This window comes from Mus caroli, chromosome X, assembly GCF_900094665.2.
Source record: "Mus caroli chromosome X, CAROLI_EIJ_v1.1, whole genome shotgun sequence".
NCBI lineage: Eukaryota > Metazoa > Chordata > Mammalia > Rodentia > Muridae > Mus > Mus caroli.
This window is the reverse complement of record NC_034589.1, coordinates 123,120,608-123,139,989: the sequence shown is the minus strand read 5'-3', so window position 1 is coordinate 123,139,989 and position 19,382 is coordinate 123,120,608. Positions and strand designations below refer to the sequence as shown.

Genomic DNA, 19,382 nt, shown 5'->3' with positions numbered 1-19,382 from the left:
ATCCAGTCTCTAAGTCATGTTATTGGAGAACTGAGGCCATTAATATTAAATTATTAATGAGTAGTGCTTATTAACTTCCTTTGTTTTAAGGGAATTGCACCCCACCCATTTCGACTAAGTGCTCTAGGGGTATTTATTCCTTGTGTCCTCAATTGTATGCTTCTCTTCAGGGTGAAGAATTGCTTCTAGTGCCATCTGTAGAGATGGATGGATGAACAGGAGTTGCTGAAATGTGCTTTCTTGTGAAATGGTTTTCTCTCGCTGAAGATTGGGATCATAGTTTTGTTGGGTATAGTAGTCTATGCTGGCATCTGTAGTCTCTGGAAGCTTATAGAACATCTGTTCAGTCCCTTCTGGCTTTCACAGTCTCCACTGAGAAATCAGGTGTTATTACCAATGTAGATGTAGTAAATAGAAGTTGTTCAGTAGTGATGAAACAACATTTTACAACAAATTTTTAGCGAAAATGGATTTTTCCTGGTATAAATTTAAAAAAAAATAATTCGGAAATACCCCTGAAGCTGAAGATGTTTATTTAGGCCCAGCAATTTAAAATCTGAATATATACATAGATACATACATACACATAAACATTCAAATATAGTGCTTTCAAGAAATCAAACCAATAAAATAGAACTTCTTTATCTTTTTCCCTCCCTTCCCTCATAAACTTACTGCCACTACAGGCCCAGGGAAGCATCAGCTTCCTGGGACTGTCAAGAGTCACATGTGCTGCATTCTATTATTAGTATCTTAGAAAAGCAAAATATCCCCAGGATTTCAGAGACTGCAGAGGATTCTGCATAAGTATGTCTGAGGAGTAACTTCATTTATATTACTTGTTCTTTTCCACTAACACAGCAGACGAAAATGCAAAGCAAATTGCCTACGAGAAAGCAGATGTGTCTCTTCATGTCTATCTCAGTGAAGGCAGAACTGGATGAGAAAGGGTTGTTTTTCATTGGTAACCTTAAAATCTGAATACTAAAATTAAGTTAGTCAACCCCAAGGCTCTCCTGAGCTATGGACAGAAGGCTTAGTGCTCCTTAAAAATGGCAGTCGGCTTGCGAAATGGAAACTCATGCTGAGCTACTTAGCCTCTCTAGCAGTGAGAAATGTAGTCCAGCATGGCGTTTGTTTATGCCAATTTTCACTCTGTGTTTTCCTCTGGTTCGGGTACAGAACTATGGACACTGCTTTTTATGAAAAGTTTTAAGCCCTGAAAACCCTCTGAATATAAATAGTCCAAATACCAGTTCCATTTCTTCCCCTGCAGGTACAAAAAAAGGGACAATTACTGATTGAACATGGATACTTGTTCCCTACTTCCTTTTCTTTCCTCAGAAAAGTTTAAGACATACTAGATGCATATTGAAACCAGCTTAGTTCATGATTAGAACTAAATCACTAAATCAAAGCGCTAAATATTGCTTTCATTATATTGGTAAAACATTCATGAGAACAAAGTATTACGAAATGGAAATGCTTCACTATTCTCATACTCTAGAAATTCAGTCTCTAAAAGGACACAAAAGATATTATGTCACTCTCTCTCTATGCTGTGTACACAGGAGGATTTTCTAGGATAATGAAAACACTGTCCACAGTGCAGTTATATCAGGTTCGTTTTAGACACATACAACTACTATTCCATGAGACAATGAATGATCAGAATAGCAAGAGTCAAGCTAGGAAGAGTTATATCCTAGACACAACATAGGTCTATGCCGAGAAATCTCGATAAAAGTTATTTGACTGCATTATGAAGGCAACCATTTCATTTTCACTTTTTGGAGGCAGTAGGAGTAAGACCAAGAAAAAAAGAAAAGGCATACAAATCTCTAAACTACATAAAGTCCCTCTGTGAGGGGAGTAAGTTTATTTACCTGAATAGAGCTCAGGTGTTCCGTCATTTCTTCTGGGCTCTCCTTTAAAAAAAAAAAAAAAAAGGAAATGAGGAATCATAGAGATGAACACAGTAGGTTAGCAAAGTCATCAGATAATAATCATGGCTCTTCCCACTCTGATTCATCTCCCTAAGTTCTAGGCCTACCATCTGCTGGGACTCCTGAAGCACAATGATGAGCAAGAAAAGCAGAGTGGATAGCTGAGCTCCTAAATTTAGCTAATCTATGCTATTCTGTGCTTATTCTGTACTTAATCATTAAAGTACTGATGCGTGTTAAAGAACACTTTTCCCTATGAAATGTGGTATTTGAATTCACCTTAAAGACAAAAATACCATTTTCACTTTTCCATATTGTTCAGTCACCTCCATGCTCCCGGGATTCTCTGGAGTCCACTGTAATAAAGCAAGGCTCACCTCTAAGTTTATTGATTTGTAATTAGTTTGGCTGGGCCTTTGTCAGTTTTGTTTATCAATTCAGAGAATCAACATTTTGTTGCATTGATTTTTTTCTATTGCTCTTCTAGTTTCTATTTATTTTTGTCCTCATTTTTATTATTTCTTGCCATTTACTATGCTTCTAGAAACTTGTACATCATTAGTTTGAGATCACTGTCTTTAACTGCTGTTGAGGATTTTTTACAATACACATGAGTGTTTTGCCTGAAAGTGTTTATGCGAACTACATATGTCTGGGGCTTACAAAGGTTCCCCTGGAACTACAGTTACAGATGGGGGTAACCCACCACACTGCTGCTGGGAACAGAAGCTGGGTCCTCTGCAAAATCAGTAAGAGCTCTTAACCATTGGCTCATCTCTCCAGACCTTAGTATGGTTTATTTAAGTCAGTACCTATAGCTATATGCTTTCCCTCTAGAAATGCTCAGCTGTATCCCACAGGTTCCGGTAGGTTATGCTATGATTTCATTTGGTTCTAGGAATTTTTAAATTCCTAAAATCCATATATTCAAAAGTATATTCTTTAGTCTCTGGGTATCTGCGTAGGTTCTCTTACTGTTGGTTTCTAGTCTTATTTCAATATGTTGGAAAGGATTACTTGAATTTTTGGTGTTTATCACAGCTGCCTTGAAAACTGCATTTATACATGCAAAAGAATGAAATTAGATCCCCATTTTTCACTTTCTTCAAAAATTAATCCAAAATGAACCTAGGACCTCAATATAAGACCTGAAATTCTACAGCTGCTAGAGAGAAAACATTTAGAATATAAGCATAGGCAAAGCCTTTCTGGAAAGGATTCTGATAGCACAGCAAACAATGCCCAGAATTAACAAGTGTGCGTACATAAACTTAAAAGGCATTTGCACATCAATGAAGACTACCAGCAGATAATCCACAGAATCAGACACAATCTCTGTCAGCTAAATTGCAGACAGCCAGCGAATATCTAAAGGACTAAAATTAAACACCACAAAAATGAACTATCCAATCAATAATGTAACAAACTAAACAAGAAATTCCCAAAAGAAGAAATACAAATGGCTAATAAATGTTTTACAAACTGTTTGACATCCTTAGCCATCAGGAAAATAAAGATTAACACTGCCTTGACATTCCATTTCACCCAAGTCAGAACGGCCTTTAGGAAAACACAGGGCTAGAGATGGCGCAACACTTAAGAGCACTCGCTGCTGCTCTTGCACAGGATTCAGTTCACACCCATCTGGTAGCTTACAATCCTTTGTAACTCTAGCTACAGGGAATCGGACCTTTTATAACCCCTGGGGCACCAAACATATCGGTCACACACACACACACACACAAATACATACATACATGCAGGCAGGCAAACCATCCATATACATAAAATAAAAAGAAATCACAAACAAACAAACAAAAAGGAGACAACACAAATGCTAAAGAGGCTCCCTTATTAACTGCTTGTTGGAAAGTAAATGGCTGTAGCTACTGTGGACATCAGTATGAAATACTTGAACATATATGTGTCTGTTTCTGCACTATTCATAAAAGTGAGAAAACAGAGACACCCTTTATATCCATCCATAGACTAATGCATAAAAAAACTGTGGTACATTCACACAACTGCATTCATTTAGCCATAAAGAAAACGGAAATCATGAAGATGGGTGGGAATCTAAATCAGTAGTTCCTTACGCAGAATAATCCCGACTCAGAAAGACAAATACTGTATCTCTTCTCTCCCATGTGGATCCTAGATTCCCTGTATATCTGTGTGCATATGTTCATGTGCACATATGTAAGGATCAGAGGGAACCTGGTATGGCTCCTCAAGCACCTTGTTTTTGAAAGGGCATCTCTTTAGTGACCTGATGCTTGTTCATTAGAGAAGGCTGGCTGGCGCCCCAGTGATCCACCTGCCTCTCCAGCACTGGTTTACAAGTACAGGACTGGCTTTGTTTGTTTGTTTTTTAAAATGTGGGTGCTTAGGATCAAACTGAAGTTATTCTGTTGCCCTGCAATCAGTTTACTGACGAGGCCATCTCCCTAACCCCCAAAATCCCACATTTAATTTCTGCACATGCATGTATGTGTGTAGGGGAGTTTAAAACTAGAAAGGAGAGTATGAGGACATGGGGTGTTAAGAAAGGAGAGAGGGAAGGAAAAAGAATGGTGGAACTCGTGGGAGACGAAGCAGGTGGGAGCTACTGGAGAGGATGGGAGAGGCGTAAAGGAGCAGGGGCGTTGGAAAAGCGCAGGAGAAAGGTCATCAAAAGAGGTAGGAAGATGCAATGATAAAGCCCAACAGTTTGAAAGCTAAGTTTAAAAAAAAGTAAAAAATGAGCACTAAAAAGGAATAAAGAAATCTTAACGAGGTAAGCAGTATTACAGTCGATTCTGTGAGACTAAGTCTTTACTAGGCTTTAAACATTACTGTATTCGTAGACGTGATACTTTTGAATATTGCTACTAGACAATCCTGCATATTAAACTGTTACAATGCAATGAGTTTGCTATACAGTCATCCTTTTGTTTTTGAAGTACTGGAAATCAAATCCAGGGCCCTGTACATGCTAGGTAGGTGCTCTCTGCCAGACTACATCTTCACCTCAACGATGCTTTTTCATACTTAGCATTTTTACTTTGTAATCCTGAATGAGTGGTTTCAGGTTTAGGCATATCTTTAACATTTTTATGTTAGTATTTACAAATTGACAAAAGCATTTTGTGTGCGCGTGTGTGTGTGTGCGCACACACACACACACACACACATGCCAAAGTGCTAGTAATGAAGCACTTCTTAAAAGATCTAACGGCTACTGATGACAGCCTCCCATGTGTAAAGGTGATGATTGGTGACCCTTCATAGCTACATAGTCCACATCTATGGATAATTAACCTAGAATCAAAACTATTGGGGTAAATACTATATAATCTCCAGTCAAAACTTGAATCTGCTACTCGGCAGTATGCTGAGTCCACATACGTGGAATGATGTACTGGCACGCCCTGCTGTATCCCCATAGCACTCTTGGGCTCAGCACTGTTCACCTAGCAACTGTATACTGTTACAAGGCACAATGGTACTGTCGGTTCTGAACGCGCACAGGCTGTTTTTCTTACCACTGTTCCCTAAACAATCTCTTATAACAACTCTTTACATGGAATTTACTCTCTACTGGATACATAATAAGTAATTATGGAATGGTTAGTTAAGTAATTACAATAAACACTGTATTACATAAACATTTCAGAGGTGACTTAAAGACAGTTTCCAACTTATTGATGGTTCAGTTTAAGATATTCATTTGCAATCCATAGGAGGAACAAGAATATAAACCAACCAGTACCCCCAGAGCTCCCAGGAACTAAACCACCAATCATAGAGTACACATGGAGGGACCCGTGGCCCCAGCCGCATATGTAGCAGAGGATGGCCTACTCAGTCATCAATGGGAGGAGAGGCCCTTGGTCCTGTGAAGGCTCGATGCCCCAGTGTAGGGGAATGCCAGGGCGGGGAAGTGGGAGTGGGTGAGTTGGTGAGCAGGGGGAGGGGGAGTAAGGGATGGGATAGGGGGTTTTTGGAGGAGAAACCAGGAAAGGTAACAACATTTGAAATGTAAGTAAATAAAATATCCAATAAAAATATTATAAAAGATATTTATTTGAACTTTATCATGAACCCAGCAGAAGAAACATCTCACTCCAGGTGGAGAAGCATCTGTACATCAGAGGGGGTGCATGGGTTGGTTATATGCAGATACTACATCACTTGATGAGAGCTCAGTATCTATGGACCTTGTCACCTGCAGAGCTTTCCTAGAGCCTACCAATATCAAGAATCAAGCAGAATTTTGGCTCCTGCTTCAGGCAAATTTGGAATGTGTAATTTTTTTTTTCTGCTTCTCATCTTCTCCATTTTGTTTCTGGAGGATTAAACAGTATCTCTAGAAAATTTTTGCCAAGCTACTGCAATTCAGCAGTAGCTGAAGGCAGCCGGCCTCTGCACTCTCAAACAGCAAAGAACAAAAACTTTGTGTTGGCACCTGGGTCACAAGCCATATGCTGACTTCTGATACACACAGGATTGACCAAGTGCGGTTTAGGAAATGATGAGATACAGAGCAAGCTGACTAACTACATACTTCATTCATTTCTCTAACTTCCAACCTTTCCTCTTGTGCTCCAAGTCACTATTTCAAACTGTCTTTGGTCCTGAGTATCTATCATCACCCAAGACTTAAATAGGTCAAAACACAGTTTCAACTTGCCCTCCTTCATAAACAAGGTGACACCTCCAGTTCGCCCATTAGAATTCCCCTTACTAATATACAGAATCCCGCCAACCCAAACACAAGTCCTTTGGTCATTCCTCCTTTTCAATCACTATCATCAGCAGTCCTGCCTGCACTAAGCACATGTCAAAGCAGTCCATTTCTATTAGTCTCCATTGGAACCACCTGTACAAAAAAATCATCCTCAGGATCTCGTGTAGACTCCAGCAACGCCCTGGTCCCCATTCCTACTCTTCACTCAGGCCTCCTCTTATAAAAACTACTCTCTACAAAGAACGCAGACATCACTAGTAGATGCTGATTTACTGGACTACGACTCTGCCGGAAAAGCTCCCCTCTGTTTCCTACTGCATTCTTGAACAGACCTGTAAGACAGATGGCCACCTATGTCTTTTCAAACTTTTAAAAACTCCTGTCTCCAAAACAACAAAAATAGAATTCTTTTATGTAGGTTCTATACACATTTAAAATAGACCCAAGAAGGCCAGCAAGATGCCTTAGTGAGTAAAAGTGCTTCCTGCTAAGCCTGAAGGCCTCCGTTCAATTCCTAGAACCCACAGGATCAAAGGAGAGAACGGACTACTACAGTTCCTTCCCTGACCCCCACACGAGTGTCGCCACATGAGCGTCAGGGCACAGGTGAGCTCCACTCCACCCCACCCACACACACAGGAATAAATGTAAGCTTTTAAAATAAAAAAAATACTTCCAACGGCTAAGCTTATTAATACTGAGAATCTTATCGATTTGCAATTTTTACAACTGAACACATCAGTAAGGTAAAATTTTAGAATGAAATCATGCACCCCTGTATCAGAGGTTATAAGCAACACCTGAACCATACAGTATTTAGATAGTTGTCAGCTGGTGACTAGGGCTCAAGACACTCTTCAAAAAGACAGATAAATGTCATATATGGTGGTTCATATCTATAACCCCAGCACTTGAGAGGCTGAGGTAAGAGGATTGCCTCAAGTTCCATGCCAGCCTGGGCTACAAAGTGAGACCCTTTCTTTAAAAAGAGGGGGGGGGGGATGGGTAATGAATGTGATTCCCTTTAACTTTTGTTTGTGAGACAGGATCTTACTTTATAGCCCAGATTGTTCTTAACCTTACAATGTAGTCCAGGCTGCCCTTGAATCCACAGTCTTCTTATCTCAGCCTCTAAGTGCCCAGCTTACTATATTACTTTTAAACCCATGTTGGCTGAACTATATAGAAACAGTATCAAGAACCAACAAAAATGGTGGTTTCATGTTTTGCCAAATGTACTCTCTAAGCTGCTAAACTTTTTACCTTCCAGAATAAACCTTCACTAGGCATTTGGAAAATCATTTTCTGACTTAAAGTAATAGGAATTTCTAACCCTTTAAATTTGTTTACTTATGTTCAAGTTCATAATGTTCACTACTCTGTAGATTGAATGGACGTAGTGTCTCTCGTTCATGCTCTGTCTCTCAAGGATTCAGTATATACTTTTCTAATTAAGACTTACAGCAGCTGCAATTGCATTGAGAGGATGGAGAGCTGAGCACCCATTCACTGCTAGTGGAAATAGAAGACAATATAACTTCTTCTTCAAAGCAAATTAACAATCTTCACAAATCTTTTAGAAAATGTACCATTGACACCAATTCCACTTGTCGTGTCTTTATCCAACAGAATACTTGTATATATGTGAAGTGTTGCATATACAAGTATATCTTAATAAAATTATAAGCAAATCATTAATAATAAGGAATTAAACTCATACAATGGCAAACACCAAAGAAGAATAAAACAGCTTTTCATACACTAATGGCAAACAAAAGCCATGTTGGAGATAGATATTATATTAAAAATTTTTTAAATAGGGACCAGGAAATTGTCTTGAGAGAATATCCTGTATACCAAGATGTTTAACAGCATCTCTGGTCCTAGCCACTAGATGTCAGCATGCCTACTCTCCAATTGATGAAAACCAAAATTGGCCCCCAGACATTGTAAGCCCTGTTGAGGAAGGAGTTATCCTTGGCTTTGAACTATTTACTGCTTTCAAGTACTGATCAATGACTACCAATGAAAAATTCTCAAACTATTCTTGAATTATGATGCAAACTAATCAATACATAATAACTACCACTATCCAAGCAATCGCTCTATGCCAAGCATACTGAGATTCACATACATCATGAAATATACTGTTTACGATACAATTAAGTAGGTATTACCATTCCCATTTAGCAGATAAGGGGAGCTGGGTATGACAGTACTTCCCCGTAATTCCAGAACTCACTAGACTGATGGAGGAGGGTTAAGAGTTTAAGAATAGGGTTGGAGAGATGGCTCAGCAACCGGTTAAGAGCACTGACTGTTCTTCTGAAGGTCCTGAGTTCAAATTCCACAACCACATGGTGGCTCACAGCCATCTGTAAATAAAATCTGATGCCCTTTTCTGGTGTGTCTGAAGACAGTTACAGTGTACTTACATATGTAAATAAATCTTTAGGCTAGAGCGAGCGGGATTGACTGGAGCGAATGGCTCACAACCATCAGTACAGCTACAGTGTACTCAGATACATTAAATAAATAAATCTTTTCTTAAAAAAAAAAAGAGTTTAAGACTAGACCATGCTATTTAAGGAAACCAACTCTGTCCTAAACACAAAACAAAATCTCAACAAGGTAATTGAAGACCAAAACTTTTTTAAAAAGCTTGTCTCAGATCAAAGTTATTAAGCAAAGAGGCACAGAATTTGACCCATGTAGTGATATCCAATATTTTGGTTTGTTTGTTTTAAGATATCTCAACATTTATTCTGATGTGTCTGCCTCAAAAAAACCAACCAACCAACCAAACAAACAAACAAAAAAAGAAGGTAAAAACTAACAAAGAAGTTAACTAAAGAATCTATTAAACTTCAATTAGACCAATAAATGTCTGGGACACTGAACCCATGACCTCCTCCTTCCTGGAGACTATGGCTAAGGGTTCAAGGCTCTCTTTCTCCAAGACATCATGCAGAGCAAAAAAGCGACATTCTAGCCATAACCAACCACCTAAGAATACTGGAATGTTCATCTTCCTCCCAGCATGTTCATTAAGCAGAGTCCACACTGGCTGGGGTATACCAAAGACTAGAAGCTTCTACCTTACACCATGCCTAATACAGTGAGTGGCTCAGGGACTTTTCTAGGGAAGGAAGCAGTTACAGATACCTATATATACACTAGCGTTTTACTCATCCATAAAAAATGAGATGGTATCATTTGTAAGAAAATGGATGGAATTAGATCATCATATTAAACAAAGCAAGTCAGCCAGAGTTACATAAGATTGATCTCTCTCTCTCTGTCCCCCCATTCCCCTCTCCCTCCCCCACTCTCTCCTTCCCTCCCTCCCTCACACAAATAAAGGAACAAAAGGTCTGAATAGTTTTTACAAAGAAAATATAGAAGTGGCCAATGAATATGAAAAATGGAAAAATCTAGTTATAATGGCAATGCAAATCAATATCACAATTCAGTATTATCTGATACCCTTAATAAAAATAAAAACACAGATAATCAACATTGGGAGATATGTGGAAAAATGGAATCTTCACATTGTCTTTTTGCACTTCTTTGCATTTAATTTTTCTTCCTTCTTTCCTTCCTCCCGTCCTTTTTTTCTTCATTTCTGAGATATCTCACTGTGTGTCCCAGGCTAGTTTTGAACTTAAACTCTTCTTACCCCTAACCTCTGCCTCCCATGTGCACTACCAAGCCTGTTTTGGCATTTGCTTTTGTTTGGGGTTTTGGTTTTGAGTCCAACCAGCTTGAAACTCCTTTCCTGCCTCAGCCATGAAGATCCTCATTTATGCTAAGTTGTTTATTGACAGTCTCCCCAACTACACACTGAACTCTGAGAACAGACCCAGATGGATCTTCCTCATCACATGGATATTTGAGACATCTAGTCAATGGCCATTGCCCTAACTATGTGCTGTTTTCATCGTTAGGGTTCTCACTGTTCTATCTGGTTAAGAAACTTGTGAGTCTAAATTCTTCTAGCATATTTGTAATCACATTGTATCATGGACCCATTTAATATATATACCTTATGAATAATCCCCAAGTCACTAATAAGGTTGAAAACGGTAATCGTGTCAATTATCTAAGAAGACACACACCCCTGCCACATCCACTTAGCTTCACTACATTGAATCAACAGGCTTCAAGGAAGAATAGAAAAGTGTTGCCTAGCTTTCACTTTCAACCTTAGGACGGATCCGCAGGAGCTTTGTATTGTGTATCCTTCCCTGGCAGCACACACCTGAAGCAGAACTGAATGACTCATGGAACTCTCATGTTGGCCCTTCCCTCACTTCACCGCAGTGTGTTAACAAGTCAGTCTCGGTAACAAGGTCAAGCTCTCTTACAGAATAAATAGCTAAGGTCCTTGAAGCCTAGCATCACTACCAAAATTCAAAATTTTGTTAGCACTGAAAAATCTGAACATATGTTGCAGCTCAGATATGACATTTCCTATTTTCACAGTCAGTGGTACCATGTGAGATCTAAAGACCCCTTAAATACACTTACCTGTAGCAAGAAGGAAGCTGCATAGCTCAGTAGAGAAGGATGGTAGACAATATTTAAGGCGCTTTTATACTGTGTTCCTCCAGTATTTTCTATGGTTTGGGGGTCAGTGTACACTCCTGCTTTAAATGGTCTGGACGTCCATAGACAACAAACCATAGCTGTCAAATAGTAATTATATTCTTTACAGATCTTGCTGCTGAGACTGAACTCTGATTTTGCCTAATGAGAAAGAGATAGCATAGTCATTAACATCTATTATTCTTGTCCACTTTATTTTTAACAAGTCCCACATATCTATACTTGATTATTCACAAAAATGGTCATTTAACACAGGTTTATCCTTCATACCTTCTGTAAATAGCGGTTTTTCTTCGCAGCTGTCCAATTATTGCGATACCTAATAATAAAAGCAAACATAACAACACTTTAAAAATGCTCTTGGATGTAATACTTCTGAATATACAGTAAATTCTTTGGTTCCATTGGTAGAATACCCATCACAGAAGGACAAGTGCCTGAGTTTAGCTCTCTAACACCCTCATAAAAATCAGATTTGGTTGCACATCTCCCTAACCCGAGCACTGTAGATCTCTGGAGCTCACCACCTAGCTGGTACAGGGAGTCAGGGAGCCCCTGGTTCAGTTAGAGATAATGAAGTGCAAAGCAATAGTGGAAGACAGCTGACAGTGACCACTGACCCCCATGTGAATACACATGCATGTGTACACACACACACAAGTATATTGTAAACAAATGTAACTGTGAACAACCACAATTATCTAGTTGTCTAGTTAAAGGTTTTACACTTTTGTGGTACATTTTCTATAAAGAACTTTTAAAGTTAGGGTTTCCAAGTGGAATTCAGCATTAGACCATTTGTGCGGCATGCATGAGTGCCACCTCAAGTACTGCAAAAAAAAAAAAAAAGTAAATACAAAGAGGCTCAAAATTGAACTGGAGAATGACGAGAGGGCTTGGTGAGTAAAGTGCTTGCCGTGAGTGTTGACGACCTGAGTTTGATATGGAGAACCCACATACAAGTATAAGGAAAAGAACTGACTGGACAAAGCTGCTCTCAGCTCTCCACATACAGACTGTGGTACATGCACATCCACATATATACAGATACAATAATGATAAAAGTTTTAAAAACTGAGTCAGACATTTCAGATGTGCTCTTACTGTAAACATAACTCAATAGAAAGAAAACAAACAGTTGAAGACATTTCATTATTAAAGAAAGAAGCCAACTACTGATATGGAACACATTTTCCTTCTGTAAAATAAGGTACAGCAGGCCAGTGGGATGACTGAGCAGGCCAAGACTCTTAACAGCCAGCCTGATGACCTCACAGGATGACAGGATGGAAGAAGAAAACAGACTCTTGAAACTTGCCCTTTGACAGCTACACGTATTGTTATACACACACACAAACACACATGCACACAAAACAAAAAAATGTCAAAAAGTTAGTTTAAAGGAATAGCAGAGCAGACAATAAAATCCGGAAACATAATCTTACTTCTTATCTGAGAACTGCTATCTAATTCATTTCTACATACATTGACAGAGCTCTACAAAGCTCTACGAAGATCATAAGGCAAGAATAAAGCTCAGACGGTCACATAGCTGGCAATAAGTAGGTCATCTTGCTTCCCAGAAAATGTTCTTTTTACCAGAAAACTACATATACTTCAACAATTATCAACAAATGATTAATTTTTCTTTAACGTGAAAATTGTAATTAACTAAGCTGAGTGCAACAGCGCCATTACAAAACAAGCCAATCCCGAAGCAAGACTTTTAATCCCATACGCCCTCCAGGGGAAACGGAAAACCGTCACAGTTACAGTTCTAGTGTGTTAACATACCTCCATAACATAGGTTGAAATCACGTATAAAGTTAAATATGGCAGTCTGAAAGAGAAATACTATGGTTTCTCTCACTTGTGAATCCAATATTTTTACATAGGCAGAAAATATCCTTTATATATACAAATGATAAGAAAACAGAAGCAATACTGGAGAATGGAAGTAGACTAGCAAGAAGGGGTAAAAGAGGAAAGGCATGCAGGAGCCCATCCAACCAAGGAGCATGAGTCTCTGCAAGGAACAGTCTTTAGAAAAACCAGCACTACGCACAATGACTACACTTCAATAAAAATTTAAATAATAAAAGCAATAACATAGCTACCATAGCCTTATATTACAAAGTCATATACCCCCAAAGCCATGTTTCTTATTTCCAAAGACCCTGGCAAAAATTGATAGGAATTTTATTATAATTAAATGATGAAGAGAGAATCATTTAAAGGGAGATGGGGGCTTGTACCTGTACATAATGTAACAGAGTTGGTTCAAGATGGTGGCATCCAGGCTTAGGAGTGCAGAATGGAAGATCACAGGAGGAAACAATACCACTATCGGAAGGTCATAATTTATATATATGTCACACACCTTTTGGAAAGAATGTTAATATTAATATATAGCTACTGGCCATTAATTAATAAAGTTTATACAAAGAAACATCAATATAAGATAAACAATAGTATATAATTACATATGAACCTATCTAATTCCTAAATAAAAAGGGTTGCTATTGGTGTGTTTAAAATACAACTCACCAAACAGCAACCTTTACTAATATTATTTCTAAAGACCATTATTAATTTAGGTGGGCCCAAGTGGTGCCCGCCTTTAATCCCAGCACTTAGGAAGCAGAGGCAGGTAATTCTTTATGAGTTTAAGGTCAGCCAAGGCTTTACAGTGAGGTCCTGCCTCAAAAAATATCATTTTTACTACGGGGCTGGGGAGATGGCTCAGTGGTTAAGAGCACTGTCTGGTCTTCCAGAGGACCCAGCACTCACATGGTGGCTCACAATCATCTCCAATTCCAGTTCCAGGGGATCTGATGCCCTCTTGCCTCTGTGGCAGCAAGTATTCATATAATGTACAAATGTTAGTGCAGGCAAAACACCCATACAAATAAAAACACATCTTAAAATTCATCTTAGCACTGGAAAACTATGTTAGAATAAGGAAGCATTTCTTTCTCCCCAAGTTTCGCCAATATTTATTTGCCATAATCAGTTACCCGGCAACCTGAGAAACAAAGGAACACATTCTAAGCAGATATGTAGTAAAGGTTGGAAATATGTGTCAGGAGGCAGAATGTTTGTCTAGCACAAACAAGGCCCTGGTTTCAATCCGCAGTACCATATAAACTAGGAATGGTGGTGCAAGCCTTTAATCCTGGCACACCGGGTGAGAGGATCGGATGACCCTGTGTACTGGCTAGTTTGACAGCAACATGATATAGGCTAGAGTCATTTGCGAATAGTGAACCTCAAATGAGAAAAAAAGAGCCCCACCAAACTGGCAACCCTGTGGAGCATGTTCTTGATCAATGCAGGAGGGCCCAGCTCCCTGTGCTTGGTGATATTGTGGTCTTGGATGCTATTAAAAAAAAAAAAAGCACGTAGAAAACTGGGAAAAGGAAGACTATATAATGGGGACTTTGTGGTGGTGAGAGTTTTATCCATGTCAAATCCTATAAAACAACAAAAGGACTAAAATTATAAAACTACTAGTTACTGGGAAAAAAATCAAGCATTTCAGAGTCAGGAGTACAAATCTGAAGAAGCAACATAACATTTCCTTTTAGTATGCCAGGGGACAGGAATGAACATAGATGAACAAGAACATGATGCTAGACACAGACTTCTACCCAGGACCAGCTTGCTTATAAGGTTAATATAAGGCATCTGAACTAACACCAATCAGACTTTCTTCTATACCTGTTTTATCAAAGTCAGTTGTTCAGATAAAACAACACTTGCTATATTAAAGTTAGTAACTTAGGTAGAAAGAAACCATTAATCTCAAAATATGGTTATTTTAACTACTTGGAAAGATTGTAACACACCTTAATGATTATACATGAAATCTAAATCCTAGGCTTATAAAGTGACTAACTGTCATAAACATATGATTTGTGTACTACCTTCTCATAGAAGTCCAAAATAAAGTGCAACAACAATGTACTGCTGCTCTCCAAGCGCATTGCAACCACGGACAGCCAACCTGTGTACTCAATCAATTGAGACACAGAACTCATGGATCCACCCAGAGTTGTCTCCCTGCGATAAGAAACCGTAAGACTTAGATATACACCAGTAAAAGTGCTCAGCTTTCAAGTTAAAGGTAGGCGACAAAGCAATAGACGGATAGGGAATTCAAAAACTCTAAGTTCTTCAATGGACAATTTATTTTTTTAAAAAATAAAAGCACAGTGATTTAACCACAATATTACTCTTGGTGGTGGTGGTTGTCATCTTCCTCTTTTTTCTCCTTCTCCTCTTCTTCTTTTTTGAGATATGGCCTCACTAAATAGCTCTGGCTGTCTTGGAACTCACTACTACAATGTAGAACTCAACAGATTCTTGCATCTGCCTCCTAAAAGCTGGAATTAAAGGCATGTACCACCAAGTCCCAGCACTCTTGTCTTCTAAGGATCCATTAAGAGCAATTCAATTTTAGCACTTGGAAGGCACTTAAGGAAGGTCAAGAGTTCAAATGCTAAGTTTGAGGGCCACCAGAAATACATGCACCCTGCCTCAAAAAAAAAAAAAAAAAAGGGAAATCAAATGCAAATGATAATTGTGGGACTGGAGAGAGGGCTAGGAAGGTAAAGCATTTGTCATGTAAGCCTGACAACATGAATTCTATCCCCAGAACCCATGGACAGTGGAAGGAGAGTCAATTCCACAGCATTGTCCTCTGACCTCCCACTCACCAGGGCATCACGTTTATCTGTAACGTTTAACATACTGTCGGACTAATTAGCACTACAACATTTTAGAAACTGTTAACTCTGGATATCATATTGGCACCATTTTAACAGCTGATATGGTATCTAGGTTTCCTAGGAATGATTCCTAGGAATAGTCCAAGGAGCACAAAATGAACCGTGAAGAGCAGTTTGAGGCCAGAGAGATCAGCAGTTGAGAGAATGCACTGCCCTTCCAGGGATTCTAAGTTCCATTCCAGTGGGTGTCTCCCGATCACAGTAAACTTTAGCTCTAGGGGATACAACACCTTTGGCCTCCAAGGGCACCTGCACTCACCTGTACACATCATACATACACACTTAGTAAAAAACTAATAAAAAAATAAACGTTCTTAAAGAGAAAAACTATTGGGTCAATAACTATTGAAATTAGATGACATAAGTGTAGTGGTTAATCTCGAGTCAAAACTTGATAGGATCTAGAATCAGCATGGAAACTAAGCTCTAGTCATTTCTGTGAGATGAGCTTAACTGGGGTGTACAACACTCACCCTAAATGTAGGTGGTGCTACTATTCCATGGGTTGGGGTCCTGAATGTCAATAGAATGCAAACAGCTGCCTCATGGTCCTGCAAGCATCCCTTCCCCAGCCGATGGACTACACACTCTCAACCGTGAGCCGAAAGAAACCCCTCCTTCCTTGCCTTTTGCCAGATGCTTTTGTTGTTGCAACAACAACAACAAATATACTAGGGGTTGGTAACATTGTACTCTGTGTTTCCGTGTGTGTGTGTGTGTGTGTGTGTGTGTGTGTGTGTGTGTATGCGCACGTGTGCGCTTCTATCTTTGGAATTTTTATTGTCCATTCATGATTTTTAAAGTGGTTTTTACTCCATGGGAATTTCATGCAATGTATTTTGATCATATTCTCCCCAACTCTTCTCTTTAACTCCTCCAACCTCCCTATGCCCCCTCAACTTTATGTCTTTTTTTCCAATTTAATAAGCCATCAAGTCCAAATTTGTGCTATCCATGTATTTCTGAGGGTTACTCACTGAAGCATGGTCACCCTACCTGAAGGAAACTGAGTTTATCCCAGAAGCTATAAAGAATCCTTAGCTACTCAGGAGTGGAGTCTTCTGGCCTGCTGGCTGGCATATTGACCAGCTTGCTCTTGGGCAGGTCTTATACAGTGCGTGAGTGCAGGGGTCCTGTGATGTCCAGAAGACACTGGTTCATTCCAGCCCACCCAGACCTCAAGTGGAAACTTAAGGGAACTTTGGAAAGTTGGTTGGATGGCGTTTTCCTGGGGCAAACACATGAAGGAACATTTTGTCAAAGTGGACACAGGTGAAAGGCTAAGGCAGACTCATGAAGGAACATTTCACTGAAACAGACACAGAAGAGAGGATATTTTGCTAAAACAAACACATGAAAGGACATGTAATAAAAAAATTCTTTACTAACAACACACATATATTGATCTGTCTTACATGTGTAGTTGAGCTACATTTGTTGGGACTCCATAGAGAGAAACACACAAACATGGCGCGCACACACACACACACACACACACAAATTCTGGTGGTGTACTGCAGTTTCCTGCTGCTTCCACAGACTTGGGCTGACTGGCAGAGTTCGATCAAGTGAGACAGACACACAGTACTAACACAAGACACATGCTACTACAAGACATGTGCTAAGGTAAGACACATGCTGAGACAAGACCCATGGAGGATACATGATGTATAAATAGGTCTCAATGGACACTGACGGAGGTTGAGCTAAGCTTACTTATACACCTAGCTATACAAAACTTGTGAGTCTCACAAATTCACTGATCTTTGCTTCCCTGAGAGAGACACAGCAGAAAATTTTTCCTGGTGTCCCTCAGGGTCTGGTCCTTCCTGCTGACTCGTGCCAAGGCTGAGGCCTGGCTGCTCTGCTATAGTGCCACCACTACTGATTTGTGTTTGCTATCCAGACTCTACCAAATTGGACTGCTGGTATATTCATTAAGTGTTTGCTAGTGGACTGAGCTGCCTCTGCCACTAACTTAGAAACTAAACTGCTAATTTCCAGACTACACAGATGGGAGCTGCTCCAAAGAACCTTTCTAAGCAGGTCCACTTCCCCCATATCCTCTCTTTTCCACTACCTTTAGTGGGTGGTGGGCTAGAAGGGAGATTAAAGTGTTTAAAAACCATCATTAAAAATAAGGGTTAAAAATTAAAGTTACAAAGAACTCTAGCTTTTACAATCTTTCCACCTCTCTTCAGGGATAGTCCCTCTTAGCTCTACCTTTGATTATGCTTACAATTTTCTAAAATATGAGATTTTAAAAGCTCTAATGAATAATGTGGCTGGCAGAAGATAAGAGAATCCAAAGCCCGAGGAAAAGGTCTAGCAACAGGCCCAGTAATAGTCAGCAACTATTATTGAGGCTATGGAGTGCTCATGAAAAGGGATTTATCAAGTCTGGCCTCTGAAAGACCCAACAAGCAGCTGAAAGAGTCAGATGCAGAATTTGCACCCAACCTATGGACAGAAGCAGCTGACCCCTGTTGTTGAATTAGGGCAGGCTGAACGAAGCTGAAGAGAAGGGCGACCCTGTAGGAGGACCAGCAGTCTCAATTAATCTGGACCCCTGAGATCTCTCAAACACTGGACCACCAAACAGACAGCATACACCAGCTGATATGAGGTCCCCAACACACATACAGTAGAGGACTTCTGGGGCTGTGTTCATTCAGAGATGATGCACCTAACCCTCAAGAGACTGGAGGCCCCAGGGAGTTTAGAGGTCAGATGGGGTGGGGGGTGGGGACATTCAAGTGGAGACAGGGGGTGAGGAGAAGGTGTGGGATGTGGAATAGTTGGAGGGTGGGTGGAGGGAATAGAATATGGAGTGTAAAAAATAAATTAAAAATAAAATTTAAAAGAGAATCCAAATAGGCAGAAAGAATCAAATAACCTGATTATGTAATTCCTTAAAAGCATATAAATGGAAATTGAAATTCATTTTAACTCCAAAGCCCCAATAAATTAATGTGTGTAACCAAAATACACCCCAGAAACAAAAACCACCATTAAAGTTGAGTCAACATATGAAAATGCATTATATAAAGTAAATTAAAGTAAATAGAAGTCAGAGCTGCAGTATAGGTTCAATATTCCTTTTTTGCTAAATTACCTAGGGCCAAGTAATTCAAAAGGGTTGGCTTTCTGGTTTATCTAAATAGTAACTTGGAAATTTTTGACTTTTCTCTCAGGATTATGGGAATAAAATATGAAGAGTAACTAAAGTATATCCAGAAGACTTCTAAGTATTTACACAAGATAATTAAGTAGCATGCCATAATATTAGATTCCATATGCAAACAGTTT

General features: G+C 39.4%; 1 protein-coding gene across 2 annotated transcripts in view; it reads right to left on the bottom strand.

Moving 5' to 3' along the window:
• Positions 1-514: 514 nt before the first annotated feature.
• The window catches only part of Cenpi (centromere protein I), a 54,884-nt gene continuing 36,016 nt past the window's right edge, over positions 515-19,382 (bottom strand). Inside the window, exons 18-23 of one of the 2 annotated variants that reach the window (XM_021153340.1) lie at positions 15,210-15,345; positions 13,539-13,663; positions 11,554-11,602; positions 11,206-11,424; positions 1,887-1,928; positions 515-1,270 (exon numbers count right to left, since the gene is read on the bottom strand). In XM_021153340.1, the coding sequence (XP_021008999.1) occupies positions 1,151-1,270; positions 1,887-1,928; positions 11,206-11,424; positions 11,554-11,602; positions 13,539-13,663; positions 15,210-15,345 (691 nt within the window). In that variant the 3' untranslated portion in view covers positions 515-1,150. The remainder of the gene's footprint in view (positions 1,271-1,886; positions 1,929-11,205; positions 11,425-11,553; positions 11,603-13,538; positions 13,664-15,209; positions 15,346-19,382) is intronic. The other variant, XM_021153341.1, reaches the window with a different exon arrangement.